Genomic DNA, 16945 nt, shown 5'->3' on the forward strand with positions numbered 1-16945 from the left:
GTTGTCATAGTGATAGAGGGTTATGATAACTTGTTCAAAGTTTTAGGTTTAAATATTATGTGGAGCACTTGGTATGTCAGAAACTCAAAATACTGATAGGATCTAGAATGTGACTTTGTCCAGATTGTTGAAAGAGCAATGCATATTCTTTCGGATTGGAAGCAAGCTAAAAGGATGATTGAGCCACTTTAGGGTCAGAATCATAAGGTGGTCAAGTGGACAAAGTCAAAGGTTGGAATGTATGAATTCAATGTTGATGTTGCGTTCTTGGAGCCAGGATAACATTACTAGTTGGGGGATGTGTGCTAGAGATCATAGAGGCATTTTTGTGGCTACCAAGACTTTGTTTACTGTTGTTGGTCTCAAGATTACACGAGGTGAAGCATTGGGCGTTCATGCAATTCAATGCTCAGGTTAACAAGGTTTGCCATCTATTACAATTGAAATGGACTGTAAAATTGTTGTTAACATAGTACTTGCTGATGTTGTAAATGTATCTGAGGTGGGTTCGATTGTGTCTGAGTGTAAAACATTACTTCCTTCACAGTTCAACTTTAAGGTTAAGTTTATGAGGTAACAAGTCGATATGGTGGCTCATGAGTTAGCAAGGGACTCCATTGAATATGTTAGTCTCACTTTGTTTAGTTCTATACCATCTTGTATTTCCCATGTAATTATCAATGAGATGAGTTAAGTTTGTCTTCTTCAAAAAAATATATACTTTTGTTGTCTATATACACAAAAAAGTGAGTTGATTGAGAGAGTGATAAAAATGGGAGTCTCACTCTCCAGAATAACTACTCAAATATATAAATAATAAATTTTTATAAACTATATCAATTTAATTATTTTAATTATTAAAATTTGGGATTGTCTATCTTACCCGAAAAAAAAAGGTAGACAGTTCCATTACACTTAATTGGTGCCTATAAGGCTATATCTAATTGTTTTAAATTATATGTAAAATAAATTATCGGTCAAGTACAATGCGCTTATTATTTAACTCGAGTTTTACTTTAGATAAGTTAAAAATCTCTTAAGTTTACCCGTTGAAATTTTTTAATCAACATGTAAATATCTAAAGTGTAGAAGCATACTTAATATGAAGTTTTGATGATGTCACAAAATAAGTGCTTCCCAGATTTAATCAAAGTCAAGAACTCAGAAATTCAAAATAAATGATGAAGTTAGTCCTTAGAGTCTTAAACAGTATTCTCAAGTTTAATCAAAGTTTTTTTAAATTATAAAAATATGATATTTACTCTTAGGTAATCGTTTACAGCTTGTGTGTAATCGATTACCAGAACTTAAAATTCAAAATTTAAGTCTGAAGAGTCACGACTCTTCAGAATAATAACTAGTAATTAATTACATTATTTTGGTAATCGATTAACAGTAAGGAATTTTCAAAAAATAACTCCCAACAGTCTCATCTTCTCAAAATCTAAATTGTCTTATCCTCTAAAATATTCCTTGATCAAGCACTTGCAAATTCAATAAATAATCTTGAGTAATCTTCAATTGTTATATCTTTCTCTTAAAAGAGAAAATTCTTCTTCTTTCTCTTCTTATTCAAAGAGATTGATTAAGGGACCGAGGGTCTCTTAAGTTGCCCGAATCAGTATAAAAATTGAGTTTTCATTTTCTCTTTCCTTAAACTTCTTTTATTTATTGTCATTTATCTTTTGCTTTAAAGAAGTTTACTTTGAATTATTTTTTTGAGTAATTCATATTAATGACAAATTATCAATTAAAGTAGAGAGTTAAAATTTTGATTGGAGAATAACCTTATATCTTAATTCAACCTCTCCCTTCTTAAAACTTTAAAAAATTTAAATGTTATCCCCTTTAAATTTCGTTACATTTTCAGCTTATCTTTTTGTTGGAAATCAATTTAAATATTTTTGAAATTGATAATTTCACATTCTCGCTCTTGCATGTTATTTCCTTCACTAATTTAAAATCATTATTATCTAAAGGTTACACAATTTATTTATTTATAACAATTCATAATTTCAAATCAATACTACACGTTTCATTTAAATATCTCTATGTAGCTCCTACAGTGATGCCATGAATTTCACTCTCTTAACATATATATTCAGTTTTAATTAAAATTTGATTTTTTTAAGAATTAATAATAATTAAAAATAGTAATATATCACAAAACAAATTATTATCATAAATTTAATTATAAATGCACAGCTATTTTCAATGGCAACAAGAAGGATAAAGAAATCATTGAATCTTGATCCAAATTCCTTCGCTGGGAATGTCTTGATGAACCACAAATAACAGATAAAACGTGGGAGGTGCAAGGACAGCCGAACCGGGCGGAGTCACCTCAAATTCACAAGTCCAATTTCCGGTAACATTAACTTGGCCAATCGACAACACCAACAACCTCTGATTCATGGAAAAAGAGTGCGTGTTAAACGGCGGCGCCAACATAGTCACCGACACCAACTCGGGCACAAGCGTCCCATTGACCTCAATACCCATCTTAAATTTCTCACCATATGTGACATTAGCATGAGAACAAGGCTCTACAATCATCGGACGCAAGGGTGAAAACTGAGGGTCCAAATAGTAAGGAGAAAACGCCTCCAAACTCAGGTCCGTAGGGTAAGACACGTTAGAGAAATCGTATTTCTCGTGAGGGTTGCTACCACCCACGAGAACCCTTCCATCACGAACCAAAATCGCCGTCGAGTGATACATCCTAGGAATACTCGAGGCGCTTTGCAAAACAAACCTGGACCCAACCCAACCGTTGGTTTTGTAAATAACTGGTTCAAGAACCGGTTCCATCGCCTTATCCCACCCGGCCGTTCCTAATTGAGCTCCGTTTATGATCAAAATGTCACCGTTGGGGAGCATCACCATGTCGCTCATCACCCTCCCCATGGGCATGCTCTCCACTGTCCACGTGGCATTCGGATCTGTAATCATAATCCTTGCGCAAGAATCCAACGCTTGGAGGAAAACCCCCTGTGGCACCAGCTGAAAAGCCCCCCTTGGGGCCCCACCGCAGATCAAAACCTCTGCCTCAACACTCGGCGCTTCCAAATTCCTCAAGGGAAGCAAAACCGCGGAACCGGTACTAGGATAACTCCTAGGGTCTCCCCCAGGTATCTCCGGATATGTTCTGACAACGATGTCGTTTTGGTAATCAAACAGAATCGCACGGCTGTTGGCGAAAATGAAAAGATTTCCGTCCACGTTTAAAAACACAAACGGATAGAGATTATTCTCCACGCCCTTATCATAAGTCTCAAACAGAAACGGTAACACGTAGGGTTTATCGTACTCTGCTGAATTTATCTTCGGGTAAAACTCGTAATTAAATTGTCTTCTTCCTCCTATTATAATTTGACGTCCGTCTGGTAAATAATGATCGGTGGAGTACCAGCGCTTAACGAGAAGGGCATTATCCGTTTCTTGCCAGTCACACGTTTCGCATGGAGTGAAGGATCTTATTTTGCGTTCGCCGTCGTTGTAGCCGCCGGTTTGGATGAGTGTGCCGTTAGCGACGGTGGTGCCGGAGGAGCACCAGATGTCGGTTTGGACGAAGAGGGGGCGGAAGGTGTCGGATGCGACGTCGTATTCGAGGGAGTGTGCGGTGCAGTCTGTTTGGTTGAGGACCTTTTCGGAGGGGTCGTGGCGGCAGGTGCCGTTGGGGAGGGTTAGGTTGGAGAAGCCGAAGTCGGTGCGGTCGTAGATGATGAGGCGGTCATTGTTGAGGAGCTGCACGTGCATGGCGACTATGCCTATGCTTTTCTGGAGAAGTTGCCACTGGCCGTTGGAATTGGAAGCTTCGGTAACGGAGAGGAGGAGAAGAAGAAGAAGAACAAGTGTGGTCATAATTGGAGAATATTAATGTGTTGGTTGAAGTTGATCAGGTGCAGTGAGTGTTGCTGCATGCTCTCGTACTCTTTAAATACTGTTACACTGCCAGGCACCACTCTATTCTTTTTCTTCTTTATGTGTCTCAACCATTTGCATTATCATTCTTATCGCCAACACGCCCGTATCTGTGTTTACATTTTTTATTTTGCTATCGCATTATTTTTTATTAAAATTCATATATATTTTGTTAGTATCAGCATTATATAACAGATAATGCTATAATAAAAAATAATAATAACTAATAACATATACTTTTTAATTTTATGAAAATTTACCTAGTTTTTTTTTATCATAATAATGTGTCCGTGCATTGGATGTATTGTTTTAAAAAAATTAAAAATATTTCTTGTTCAAATTTTGATTTTAAAATTTTAATATTAAATAAATTAAAATTTAAAGTTATTTTGAAAATTATATTATTTTTCAGCCTTTATATTTTATTGTTGAATATAACTCTTGTGTCATTTTTACATTTTTTTTAAATTCTTTATGTCTAATTTCTTATGCTTTTGTTATTCAAGTGAATTTTTTTTAAAGAAAATCAAATTAAAAATACATTTTTATCTTATTTTAAAAATTTGTTTTCATTTTAGAATTTTATTTAAAATAAACGGTTACTTGGCATAAGTTAACACATATTTAAAATCAGTTTTACTTTTTTTATAAGTAAATTTGTTTCACTTTTAAAATTATCAATTTTACATATAAAACCAAAATGAGTTTTAAAATTATGTGAATGATCATTTATTATGCATTAGTTAATTATTTGGGGTTGGTCAAATTAACGGTATATGTGGCTTGTGTTTTTGTTATTAAGAAAAAAACCATGAAATTGTGAAGCACTTTTGTGTTATTTCATTTGATTTTGTGTTATGTGTGTCCTTTCAACTCATAATATAATATATGTTAGTCTTTTAAAAGTAATTTTATCAAATACATAATACATGATTAATTTTAAAAATACTACACTTATTTGAATTGAAAGTTATTAACTTATTATAAAGAAAGATGTGTTAGGGGTGTAACAAAATTAAAAATCAGTTTTGATAAGTAATTTAGAAGAGGGGTTGATGTAGAATAAAATGGGTAAGGTGGTGTTAGTGTTACGTTATTGAATCAACTTTTATTTTTTGAGAAAAATTTGGATTTTTATTATTTAGAAAAACCTGTGAAATTGTTAGTTACTTGTGTTATTCTATTTTGTTTTACATTACATCTATTATTTTCATTTCAGTGTTATGATTATTTTTAATTTTCAATAAAGAAAATTATAACATCAAACTATGAAGATGTGACAAAATTGTATCTACTAAAATTATAATTAACTATTTTTTAAATTTAAACATAAACCATTCAAATAATTATTTATCAATTGTATAAAAAATTATTATTTGAATTAAAGAAAAAAAATACAAAGTGTTACTTAAGAAAGAATAGTATGTATGATTAATCACTCATACATATAATATACCTGAAATGAATATCTAAAAGTAACAAAAATATAAATAAAATTCATATTGTTTTAAATGTTTTGATACTTGTATCAAATTTTTTATCATGTTAGTTATCAAATAGATGTCAATCTTATCGTACTAGTGTTATTTGTCATGTTAATGATATATTATATTGCTTCTGTTTTTTTATAACTTGTCTTTGTTTTTTTTTTTTCATGATGGTCATTCCCCGCTTTTTATTTCTTGTATTTTTTTCCTTTATGTTTCTCTTTTGTTATTTCTTTTCTTGATTGTTGAGTATTTAAATTATTCATACTTTATATCACTTGTTAAAAAAAGAAAATTTTCATAAATTAATACAAAAAATAATAATATAAATATCAAAAGATAAATAGAAGGTTGACAATATATTTGAAATGAATTATGCAAGCAGTTTAATTATGTCATAGTTACGGGTGGTTTTGTGGTGAATTAATGGGAAAAATAAGATTTAGAGAATAATATAAAATATAAATAAAAAATAAGAGAAAAAAATGTAAGGTTGAGAGAAAAATAATTAAGATTAAAAAAATAGAAATGAATTTCTTAAAAATCAAAATTACCCCAAAATGCAATAACTTCCTTTGAATTTGATTGGTAATGAATTTGCTTAAACAACCTTTTTTGAAGTTATGGAGTTGTGATAAACATGAAATGCACATAAAATATTATAAAAAATTAAAACACATACATAAACAATTAAAAGAAATTGTATCATACTTTTTATGTTCATAGTGAGGATAAATTAAAAATAAATTTAAAGATGAACATAAAAAAAATTGAATATAATTAGATGGAAACTGCATGGAACCATGATAAATAAAATTGCATGTGTTAACCATTCAAAAAGATAAACAAAATTGATTCCTATGACATTAAAAAATGAAAAAAAAAAAGAGTTTTTCTATTCATTTGTTATAGAAAAGGCAGGTTGAAGAATACAGGCCAGTATTGAAGCAAGTTGCTCAAGTGAAAGGATAGGATGATTTCTTACATATAGATGACATACAAAGCATGTTCGAGTCTACAAATTAAGTTAAAGATCAAGTTGGTTGCAAACAATGATACAACTAACAGGCAAATTCAGTATTCAAAGGATAAAGGATAAGTTAGTAGGAAAATTATTTCTAATCGAGAGGGTGCAAAAGTGAAGACAAAATGAAGAAATAAAATTAAGTAAAAGAACTAAGGAAAATATATTCGCAATGCAAGAACAGTTTTATTTCACAACCTAAAACAGTGATAGTTGGTTATATTAGGAGTTGCAATGCAAGAATAATAGGTGATAATTTTGTTATTAAATTAGTGGCAAAAGGATCAAATGAAATGTGTACAGGAAAAGAGAATATTCTCTTATAATTGTTATAGATTATTTTTGTGAATAATGTATTTGGATATATTATTGCTTTTTATTTTCTTAATTAGTATTCCAAAATTTATTTGTCAACATTTTTTTTCATTCAAGGAAATTTTGAATCTTCCTAGTTAGCTAGTACCGTAGTACTGTATTCTATAAGTTTTTAAAAATTACTAAATATTTTTTAATGTTTTTCTATCTAAGAATGATTGTTGATTACTAAGTTTAAAGAAACAAATTTAAAGATTCAAAAATTGATGATATACTAGCATGCTCTGTATTTATACATGGCCTTTTCTTTAAGAAACAAATATTTGATGTTAAAGCTTGTTAAGATATTTTAATTTTTAAAAGATTCTAAATTATGCATTTATTTAAAATAAAATATCATAAAAAAGTAATCAATTAACTTTATCGTCACTTCTGTAATTTTCTATAAAAATAAATTTAGTGGAATTCTCAATTTTTAAAGATATAAATTTAATTTCAATGATAAAAAACATAAAAAGAAATACTAAATTATTAAAAAATACTAAAAAAATATTTGTAAATCCTCTTATAAAAGCTTTCTACTGATTATTCTACTTACTACTATATTAATTGCATTTTTCTTTAAGTTTCCATAAAAAATTAAGTATATTTACTTTCTTTCATTTAATTTTTCTTTCGTAAAATACTAAAAAATTTATAATAAAAAAATTGTAGAATGATATAGCTAGCTTTACTCATATATTAAAATACTTCTAAATTAATGCTCTAGATACACGCGTTAACATGACTAAAATAATATTACGTATTAGGTTTCTTGCTTAAAGGTGAAATGAATTACAAGCCTTCGTAAAACTAGAAACCTTATTCGATGCATGCATTACAAGGCTCAAATATGCACGCATAGCACTTTAATCTCCCTCTCCCCCTCTCTCTCCATGTATATGAAAGAAGCACCGATTTATAAATAATCTTAGGTTTAATTAGTTATTTGATCTTTATACCTTCAACAACTATTGATTGTTATCAATGGATTCAATTGGTTGAATAAAATATATTGTTGTTATAAATTTCAGATACTACAAATAAAAACAACAACTTTTGGTTTTAGTATCCTAGGGGCGGACCCAGAATTGGTAAAAAGGAAGGATCAAGTATGAAAAGTCAAACATAAAATATATTCCTATAACTATGAAAGGTTTTTTCCCTCAATTTTAGTTGTTTTCTTTTAATTTTTTATTTTTTATATAATAATTATATATCAAGAAACATTAATCACGTCAATAATTTATCAAAACATTATTTCTACGTGTTTGAAAATCATCTATCATTATTTTAATAGTAACATTTTTTTCAATAGAAACAAAATATCATTATCTTTACCATAAAAGGGAAACACAATAATAGTTATTTAAAAAATGTCATTATCTTTATAATGAAAAATATAAAAAAAAAAATATATTTTTTATAAAAACAATTAAATATTATTATTTCTAAATTAAAATAGATCCAAAAATACCCTAGTATTAAAATTTCACCTATACTAAAAATTTAAAATTTACAAAAACTTAGGGGCCAAGGTCCCCCTATGCTCTACACAGTTCCGCCACCTATACTAAAATAATTAATTAAAACATATTTTTACTATAGTTTGTTAATAAGATTTTATTATTATGATGATTATTTCTATTAACAATAATTACAATCACTCGGTTTAGAATTTAGTTACATTTAAGATTTATCATTTTTTTCTAAAAGTGTATTTTATAAAAATTGAAGCTAATTTTTTTTTTCCACAAATTCAACCAATACTATCAACTGAGCTTCACTGTTTGAGTTTTATTTTTATTATTTTGCTTCATAGAAATGTAAACTTGTATTGGTAATAATTTAAAGCGGTTGAAATTCAAATTTTATAGTTTTCCCTAGTCCACAGTCGTGAGCTCAAAACAAAAGCCTATGAATCTGAATTGAGACTTCAGACTTGAGATTACGGAACAGTATGATCCGTGAAAGTCACAACCCATAGGCTAACTTGTTTGTTAAAGCGGACGATTGATCCAATCCAATATCAAAACTTGGTTAATCAGTATTCAGTTTCATGTCCTCTTGTAATCTTGGGCAGTGCACTTCACCACTTCACCTAATTAACTATCTAATTCACACGGCATGTTTGAAAATTATTATTTTTAAACTAATATTTTTAACAAATTTCTTTTAAAATAATGATAAAAATAAATGTTTAAAACAAAATGAGTTTTGATATTTATTTATTTTTTAAATAAAATATTTATTTAGAGACATTAAATTATTTATGATTATCATATTATCCCTAAAATATAAACATTTATTTCTCTCCAAAAATGAACGGAAAAGAGAAATAAATGAGTCTTAAAAATATAAACATTAAATTATCATATTATTCCTAAATAAATTTAATATTACAAAAGAAGTAGTTAAATTTTTGGTCCAAATAATTTGATGTAGGTTACTAAAATACTCTAACATGAGAGTAGGTTAGCAATCTTCATATATTAATGCTTTACTTATTAAGTTATTATTGTGTGCCATTTTGTATTTTTCCACTGCATTTCAGTTTGCCTTCTAAGTATCTTACATAATCAGCCTTAAATTATTATTTTTATAATTTATGTTATTATTTAGTTGATAGAAATCAATTATCATGAAATATGTTGTTTCAAATCTTACGTGACAATATTATCCGTCAATTTTGAAACAAACTATGCTATTTTATTTTTAAAATAATATTTTTTTTTATTGAATATCTAATGGTTCGAACCAATTCAACTTGATTTTGAATGGTCGAGTTAAGCAAAAAGAAAAATACTCAAAATTCAAGATTTGAACCGAAGCAAATCAAATCAGTTGGTTCATATTTCATTTTCCCCAAATTCAAACTAAGTTAACTCTAAACACTCATGATTTTTGTCTCAAGAAAAAATTTATTATTATTAATTATTTTTTAAAACTAGCAGTAGATAATGTATCTTTACAAGTTTGACATTTAGATGAGATATCAGAGTATTTCTACAAGCTTTGATCATCTTGGATTGACTATAGAACTAATCTCTAATTTGAGACTCTGACATACTGAACTTGTTTTTACCTCCTTCAAGAATGCGTTTCTTAAAAATGAAATTTGTGTTATCCTCTAAAAACTTAATTAGTATGTGTTGTTGATTGAGTCACTTTTTTTAAAAAAAAATACTTCCGGCTAAAACTACTTAACCAGTTATTTTTACTTTCAAATTACTCTCCTTGTTAATTTTTAACCGTTGCATTTTAGGGAAAAAAAACTTGTTTATGTTTATCTATCATTCATAAAGAATAATATCACATTAATTATTTATTTATTAATTATATATTCTTGCTTATCTCTTAATCTTAATTAATTTATATATGTATTTATCGTGGGATAAAAAGAAAAAAGTAAAATAATAAGAAATTCTATAACTATTTTAGTGAAATCAAAAAAATTAATTACATTCATTAGTTTTTTCAAAAATAACTTTAAACGACAAATAAAAAATAACGAATGAAGTACTTGGAGAGATTAATATGTGAAGAATGAAATGAGTTATTTACTCAATTAAATGAGAAGAATTGGATACCAATTGAAAGCTCGATGTCATCATGGAGCTATCATTAATAGACGAATTTATTTACCATATATAAATCTTTCCCTAGATATATGACAAGTCCAATTAAGAAAATGTACAAAGAAAAGTTAACAAATTTTAATAAAATACTGGTATATAGTTGACTCGTAGCTAAGGGGATTAATAAATAACAATAATAAAAGGAAATGCCTTAGTTATTTTTGTCAATTAGAAGATCTTGATAATATCGATATAAGTAGAAACTTTAACCTATATAGTTAAATTGAAAGGGGAACTAGTTTCCGAAAAGGATGCCATAAAACTTTAACTTTTAGGTATACGAATTTAATTTCATACGGAGCATATTTTTTTTAAAAAAATATATGAAAGGATATTTGTTAAAAAAATGAATTACTTAAGTGGATCTCAAAACTTCGAAGAGTTTTTTTTTTTTCGAACAAAGAATATCATAAGTTTGCTAAAAAAAAAACTATTATTAAGTATAAATTAATAAATTAGTTACATGAAAATGATAATATATACTGTATGTAATTAAATTACATTAATGCATCTTAACTAAATTTCTCAACACATGCATGCTAGAGTAGTAGAGTGTGAAATTTTGCCTTGCTGGCTAGAACTAGCCGAATACCTCTTCATTAATACCCACCAAAAATATTGCTCAAATGGTGCCCGTATACCTGTTGCGAAAGAAGAAACAACTTATCTAGAGTAAGCAAAATAGAAAACAATGTCTTCAGATAAAATCGATCTTGATAAATTTAAATTAAATTGTTAAATATAATTAATTAAATGAATGCTTAAATTAATCTTAACTTTGAAAAAGAGAGAAGAAATAGCTTTTTTAAAATTAAATTAAAACAAACAGCGGATAAATCCCCGTTTGTAGAATTAATTTTTTCATCGTGACATTTATTTTAATATAAAATCACGTCTTCATCTCTTCTAAGTTTTAACAATTTCAAATTATTTTTTTTTTTACAAATTTAAAAACAAACAGGTTTGTTATGGATGGCTGAAACTATTGTGTCGGGTCTTATTTTGTGTTAATGATGTACGTACTAGGTCATATGATTAATTTATTTTTTTTGACATATTATGTCTTACTTAATTGTTGCAGTGACTTATGTAGTTATATGTATTCCTTCATCACTAAGTTGGATCTTGTACTAGTATTTGCTAACCAAACCCAATGTTAAGAATTGCAAAGAAATAGTATCATAAACAATAATTACAAACTCCCTAGGGCATTATTTACATGCCCCGCCAGAAATCACTTTATTTAAATTTGATCTTCCCATATCTTACAGTTAATAAATGCTCACCTACATCGGTTCACTCCCTGAATAAAAAGAACAAAATAAAACATATAGGAAGGAAGTTGAAGAGCTCCTTTGTTATTTTATAGATACTTTGCCTTTCATAAAAAAAATAAAAATGGAATGAAGTTGAAGAGTAGGCAGCGAGGAAAATTGACAGTTTCACACCATCTGGACCCAAATACCCTGGCTTGGAATTTCTTGATGAACCAGAAACAGCAGATAGAAACCCGGTGGCGCAAGAACAGCGGAAACCGGCGCGGTAACTTCAACCTCGTACGTCGATTCCCCAACCTTACTCAAATCGTGTGGCTCCAGCACCAGCATCCTCTGATTCATGGAGAACGAGTGCGTGTTAAATGGCGGCGACAGCATCGTAACCGACACCGAATCCCCAACCAAAGTCGCGCTCATCACCTCAAACCGAAGCCTCAACGTCTGACCGTACTTGAGTTTTGTTTGGGACGCAGGAAACACTATTGTGGGACGCACGCTAGAGAATCCAGGCTCAAGATACCAAGGAGAAAACGCTTCCAACCGTAACTCCGTTGGGAACAAAACATTCGTAAATTTGTAATAAATGTGAGGGTTGCTCCCAGCAACCAGAACGCGACCGTCACGAAGCAAAACGGCACTGGAGTGGTACATTCTCGGAATATCAGACGATGTTTGAACCTCAAATCTCGACCCGACCCGATTATTTGGTTTATAAAGAAACGGACTCAGTAGCGGGTTACGGCCCAATTCCCAGCCCGCAGTCCCTACGGCTGCTCCATTAACAATCAAAACGTCGCCGTTCGGGAGTAAAACCATGTCACTCATGACTCTAGCACCGGGCATTGTTTCCATATCCCATTTCGGGTTCGGGTCGGTTATTTTAATCCGAGCGCACGTTTCCAACGCTGGAACAAACTTACCCGATAAAGCATTCTGGTAAGCTCCTCTCGGGGCTCCACCACAGATTAAAACCTCAGCCTCCACTTTAGGTGCTCGAAGATTCTTCAAAGGAAGCAAAACCGCGGAACCGGTGCTAGGATAACACCGTGGATCTCCACCTGGTATTTGAGGGTACGTTCTCACCACACTGTTCTTATTGTAATCGAATAAGATAGCGCGGTTGTTTGAGAAGATAAAAAGGTTGCCATCCACGTTTAGAAAAACAAACGGGTAGAGGTTGTTTTCAGCGTTAGCGTCGTTGGTTTGAACCAGAAAAGGTAAGCTGTAAGTGTTCTTAGCTTGTGTCTTGGGGTAAAACTCGTAGTTGAATTGTCTTCTTCCGCCGATAATTATTTGTCGCCCATCTGGCAAGATGTGATTGGTGGCGTACCATCTCCGTGCCGCGAGTCCATCGTCAATTTCTTTCCAGTCGCAGGTGCGGCACGGGGTGAAGGTTCTGACGGCGCGGTCGCCGTCGTTGAATCCGCCGGTCTGAACTAGTGTTCCGTCGGGAGAGGCTGAAGCGGAGGAGCACCAGACGTTAGTTTGGACGAAGAGGGCGCGGAATGTGTTGGCTACCACGTCGTATTCGACAGAGTGTGCGGTGCAGTCGGTTTTGACGACCATTTCGTTTGGGTTGTTGCGGCACCTTCCGTCGGGGAGGGTTAGGTTGGAGAGTCCAAAGTCGGTGCGGTCGAAGATGATGACGCGGTCGTTGTGGAGGAGCTGCATGTGCATGGCGACAATGCCGATGTTTTTGTGGAGGAGCTGCCACTGTCCCTTGGCGGCGGCTTCCGCCGCGTGAAAGTGGAGGATAGGAATAATAATAATAATAATTAGGAGGAGGAAGAGTGGTGAAGAGGTCGACATTGGTGTGGTTTGGGAATAACTTAGTGTGGGCATTACCCTGGGGTGGAGAACAGTCAAAGAGAGGTGAGATAAGGTGCAGTGCAATATGGGGTCGCTCTACCGGCTTTAAACACTGCTCAGGTCAGTCACAAAATAGAGAAACTCTCCCACACGCAAGGGAACGCGTGAGATACTCTTGATGTATATGAATACTCCAACAGACAAGCCCCAAGTTAAAATATAGGTAAATAGTTATTTTTGTTCCGTGTTGATAAATTTATTTTGAAAAAATAAAAATTTAAATTTTAGTTTTCAAAAATAAAAATATATGATAAATTTATTCATGCCTTAATTTTTGTTTGTTACTGAAAGAGTATATGTCACACATTTAAGGATAAATTTGTGAACACTCTATATATTCAAGGAGAAAAATAATTATTTACTCAAAACATAATTTAATCTTCATCATCCTCACTTTTTTAATCGTTAGAAACATAATATTATAAAAAAGTAAACATAAGTTAGAACAAACATAATAATAAGTACAATATTGATTAATAAACATAATTTGTCTATGTATATTACTCTAAATTTTTTAATATGATAGTACCTTATCCAAAATATGAAACTCAAACAAAAATATTCAGTAATTAAGTTCATCATTACAAAAAAATGAGACTCAACTTAATTTTATTATTACTTAATGTTGTCATAATAGAAATTTCAAAACCATTGAAAGATTATACTTATTCATCAATATTATGCTTATTATTATGTTTCTTCTAAATTATGTTTTTTTTACTACTTTTTAAGTGTGTGTTATAATGTTATGCTTATAACAATTTAAAAAGAAAATGTAAAGATTAAATTATATTTTAAATAAATGATCATTTTCGTCTCTAGATACGTAAAATACTGACAAATTCGTTCATAAATGTGTCAAGTATACTCTTTCATTAGTGACAGCGAACTCTTTCATTAGTGACAGCGAACGAAAATTAATAGATGAATGAATTTGTCGTATTTTTTTCACTTTCGAAAATTAAAATTAAAATTTCAATCTTTCAAGAATAAATTTATCAACACCGTATATATTCAAATAAAAAATGAGTATTTGCCCATAAAATATTCACATATTTTTGTTACTTGTTGTTACAACGATTTTCTTAATGGTAAAGAAAATGCAAAAGTTGAATTTCTAACTCTTGGACAAAAGGTTCATGAAAAGACAGATAGAGATAGCTGCAGTGCAGCTTGCATGCATAAGCTGATTGGAAGGTTGTTTTTTTGGATAGACGCGTCGAGCTGAAAGTCAAACTCTGAATAAGTATTTTTATTTTAATATGCCTTGTTAACTAAAAAATCTGAGTTATTAAATTAAATTAGTGGAAATTAATATGTATTAGGAGAAAATTTATTTAATTATAATTATTTTTTTTAATTTATTTTAAATTTGGTAACAATTAATGTATTAAAAGTTAATTTATTAAATTAAAATTAGTGATTAATTGATTTTAAATTTGAAAAAAATATTCAAATATAATATGTTTAATTAAAAATATTGACTTAATTGATTTTAAATTTAGTAAAAATTATGTGTTATCTTTTAAACTCCACAATTTAATCATTCTATTTTAAAATAAAGATATTTAATATTCATATTTTTTAAAAATCCACAATGGTCTTCCATTTTAAAATTATGTGTGTGTGGACAGATTCAAGAGGGATAAGAATGGGCTTTGGCCCCCTCCCTTGGAATCTATTATATAAAAGAAAATAAAATAATAATAAATATATTTTTTAGTTGATATTTATTTATTTTTATTTTAATAGTGCATCATATATATTTATACATAAAATTGATAATAAATATTTTTGCTAGACTAATTATTTACATATATATTTATTAAAATTGATAATATTTAAAAGTCATGCTACTTTTTAAATAATAATATTAAATCGTGAGCATAGAATGTTTATATTTAATTTTTGATATGTCATACATATATACATAGGATTGGCTCACAATACTAATTTTTGTGCGACTATGGAAGCATGAGAATGTTATGCAGTTTCTTCACAAAAATTACTTTGTTAAATTTCAAAAGCCACGCATTCACGTACAGTAAGTTTGTTGAGACTGAATTTTTTTCTCGACCCATTCATTGTTTAAATTGAGATTCTATTTAATAGGGAGTTACCTTGTCTTAATTGTGTTCAACGTATGTTTGAGTGTCAAATGAAACTTTAAATGGTGAACAAGATTCTAATGAATTCATCCGCTGTAGCGGCACCTGTTTGTCTCCTCTTATGGTCGAAGTATTATTAAATCAATTCATAAATCAGAATAATTTATGTTCTGGCCTCAATTTTTTAAGCAATATATTTTTTTTATATAACTAAATCATGTTCATTCCTCTAATAGAAACTAATGCATATTGTTGTGTGATGCACGGGAAAATTATTATTAGAAAAGTAATATTGTTTTAAATAAATAAATTTGAAATTTGAAAGAATAATAAGTATATTTCCATATAAAAATTAATATGACAGGACAACTTAATTTTATTTTAATTTATCATAATAAAAAAACCTTTAAGTTATAATTTTATTGAAAAAGCTAACATAATTCCTAAGTTTATCATGCTCATAAAATTATCTTTAACTCGAATTGTCACCATATATAATAAAAGAACAATTGAAATTTTTTTACACTTGAATTTAAAAGATATAACTATGCAGGTTATATGACATTACATAATAATACATAAGTTATACTAATATAATTTATTTTAAAGTCACATAAAAATAAAACCTAATTTCTTAAATAAATTATAATAATCTGGTATAATACGTGTGTATTCTAAATATTTAAATTAACAGCCAAATTATAAAACCAATCTAAGAATGATATATGATTTTTAGGATAAAATTTAAAAAATAAGCGTAGCATCACCCAATGCCGCGCGTATGCCAGAACCATATTTTTTTTTACACGTGCAGGACAGACAGACAGACAGAGTTAAGAATTCAACGTTTTCTTTCTTTCTCATTACATCTGACGAGAGACAATCTACATTCTTCAATCATATTCATATTCTTACATGCCTTTTCTTCCTTCCTTTCTCACTTCAAATGTACTTTTTCGTCGGTGACCCGGTCTTGATCACTTTGTTTTCTTCTCAGAAACAAAACAAAGAATATTTATCCACTTTATTGTTCATCAATGTCAGGCCAAAAAAATTAATGCTGCTATTCCAGTTATTGGTGTGAGAATAAATGATTTGGTAGACGATTTTACTTTTCTTTTGTGTTCTGGGTCTGCATGTACCTTTTTCTTTTTGGTGAAACTGCATGTACTAGTACGAAATCATTTATTCATCGCCTTACATTGAAAGTTAATCGATCTATGATTTCTTTTGTTTACGTGCTGTTAGATTAAATATACATTTA

At 29.9% G+C, this 16945-nt stretch overlaps 2 protein-coding genes across 2 annotated transcripts; both read right to left on the bottom strand.

Annotated features, from left to right (window-relative positions):
- Window positions 1-2238: 2238 nt before the first annotated feature.
- On the bottom strand, window positions 2239-3774 carry LOC114416558 (aldehyde oxidase GLOX1-like). The gene has a single exon (XM_028381463.1). The coding sequence runs from the start codon at window positions 3757-3759 to the stop codon at window positions 2239-2241; it is 1521 nt and encodes a 506-aa protein (XP_028237264.1). The 5' UTR covers window positions 3760-3774.
- Window positions 3775-11583: 7809 nt separating this feature from the next.
- LOC114414609 (aldehyde oxidase GLOX-like) lies at window positions 11584-13783 on the bottom strand. The gene has a single exon (XM_028378925.1). The coding sequence runs from the start codon at window positions 13544-13546 to the stop codon at window positions 11870-11872; it is 1677 nt and encodes a 558-aa protein (XP_028234726.1). The 5' UTR covers window positions 13547-13783; the 3' UTR covers window positions 11584-11869.
- Window positions 13784-16945: the final 3162 nt, after the last annotated feature.

The sequence above is a fragment of the Glycine soja genome, chromosome 6, assembly GCF_004193775.1.
Source record: "Glycine soja cultivar W05 chromosome 6, ASM419377v2, whole genome shotgun sequence".
In the NCBI taxonomy this organism is placed as follows: Eukaryota; Viridiplantae; Streptophyta; class Magnoliopsida; order Fabales; family Fabaceae; genus Glycine; species Glycine soja.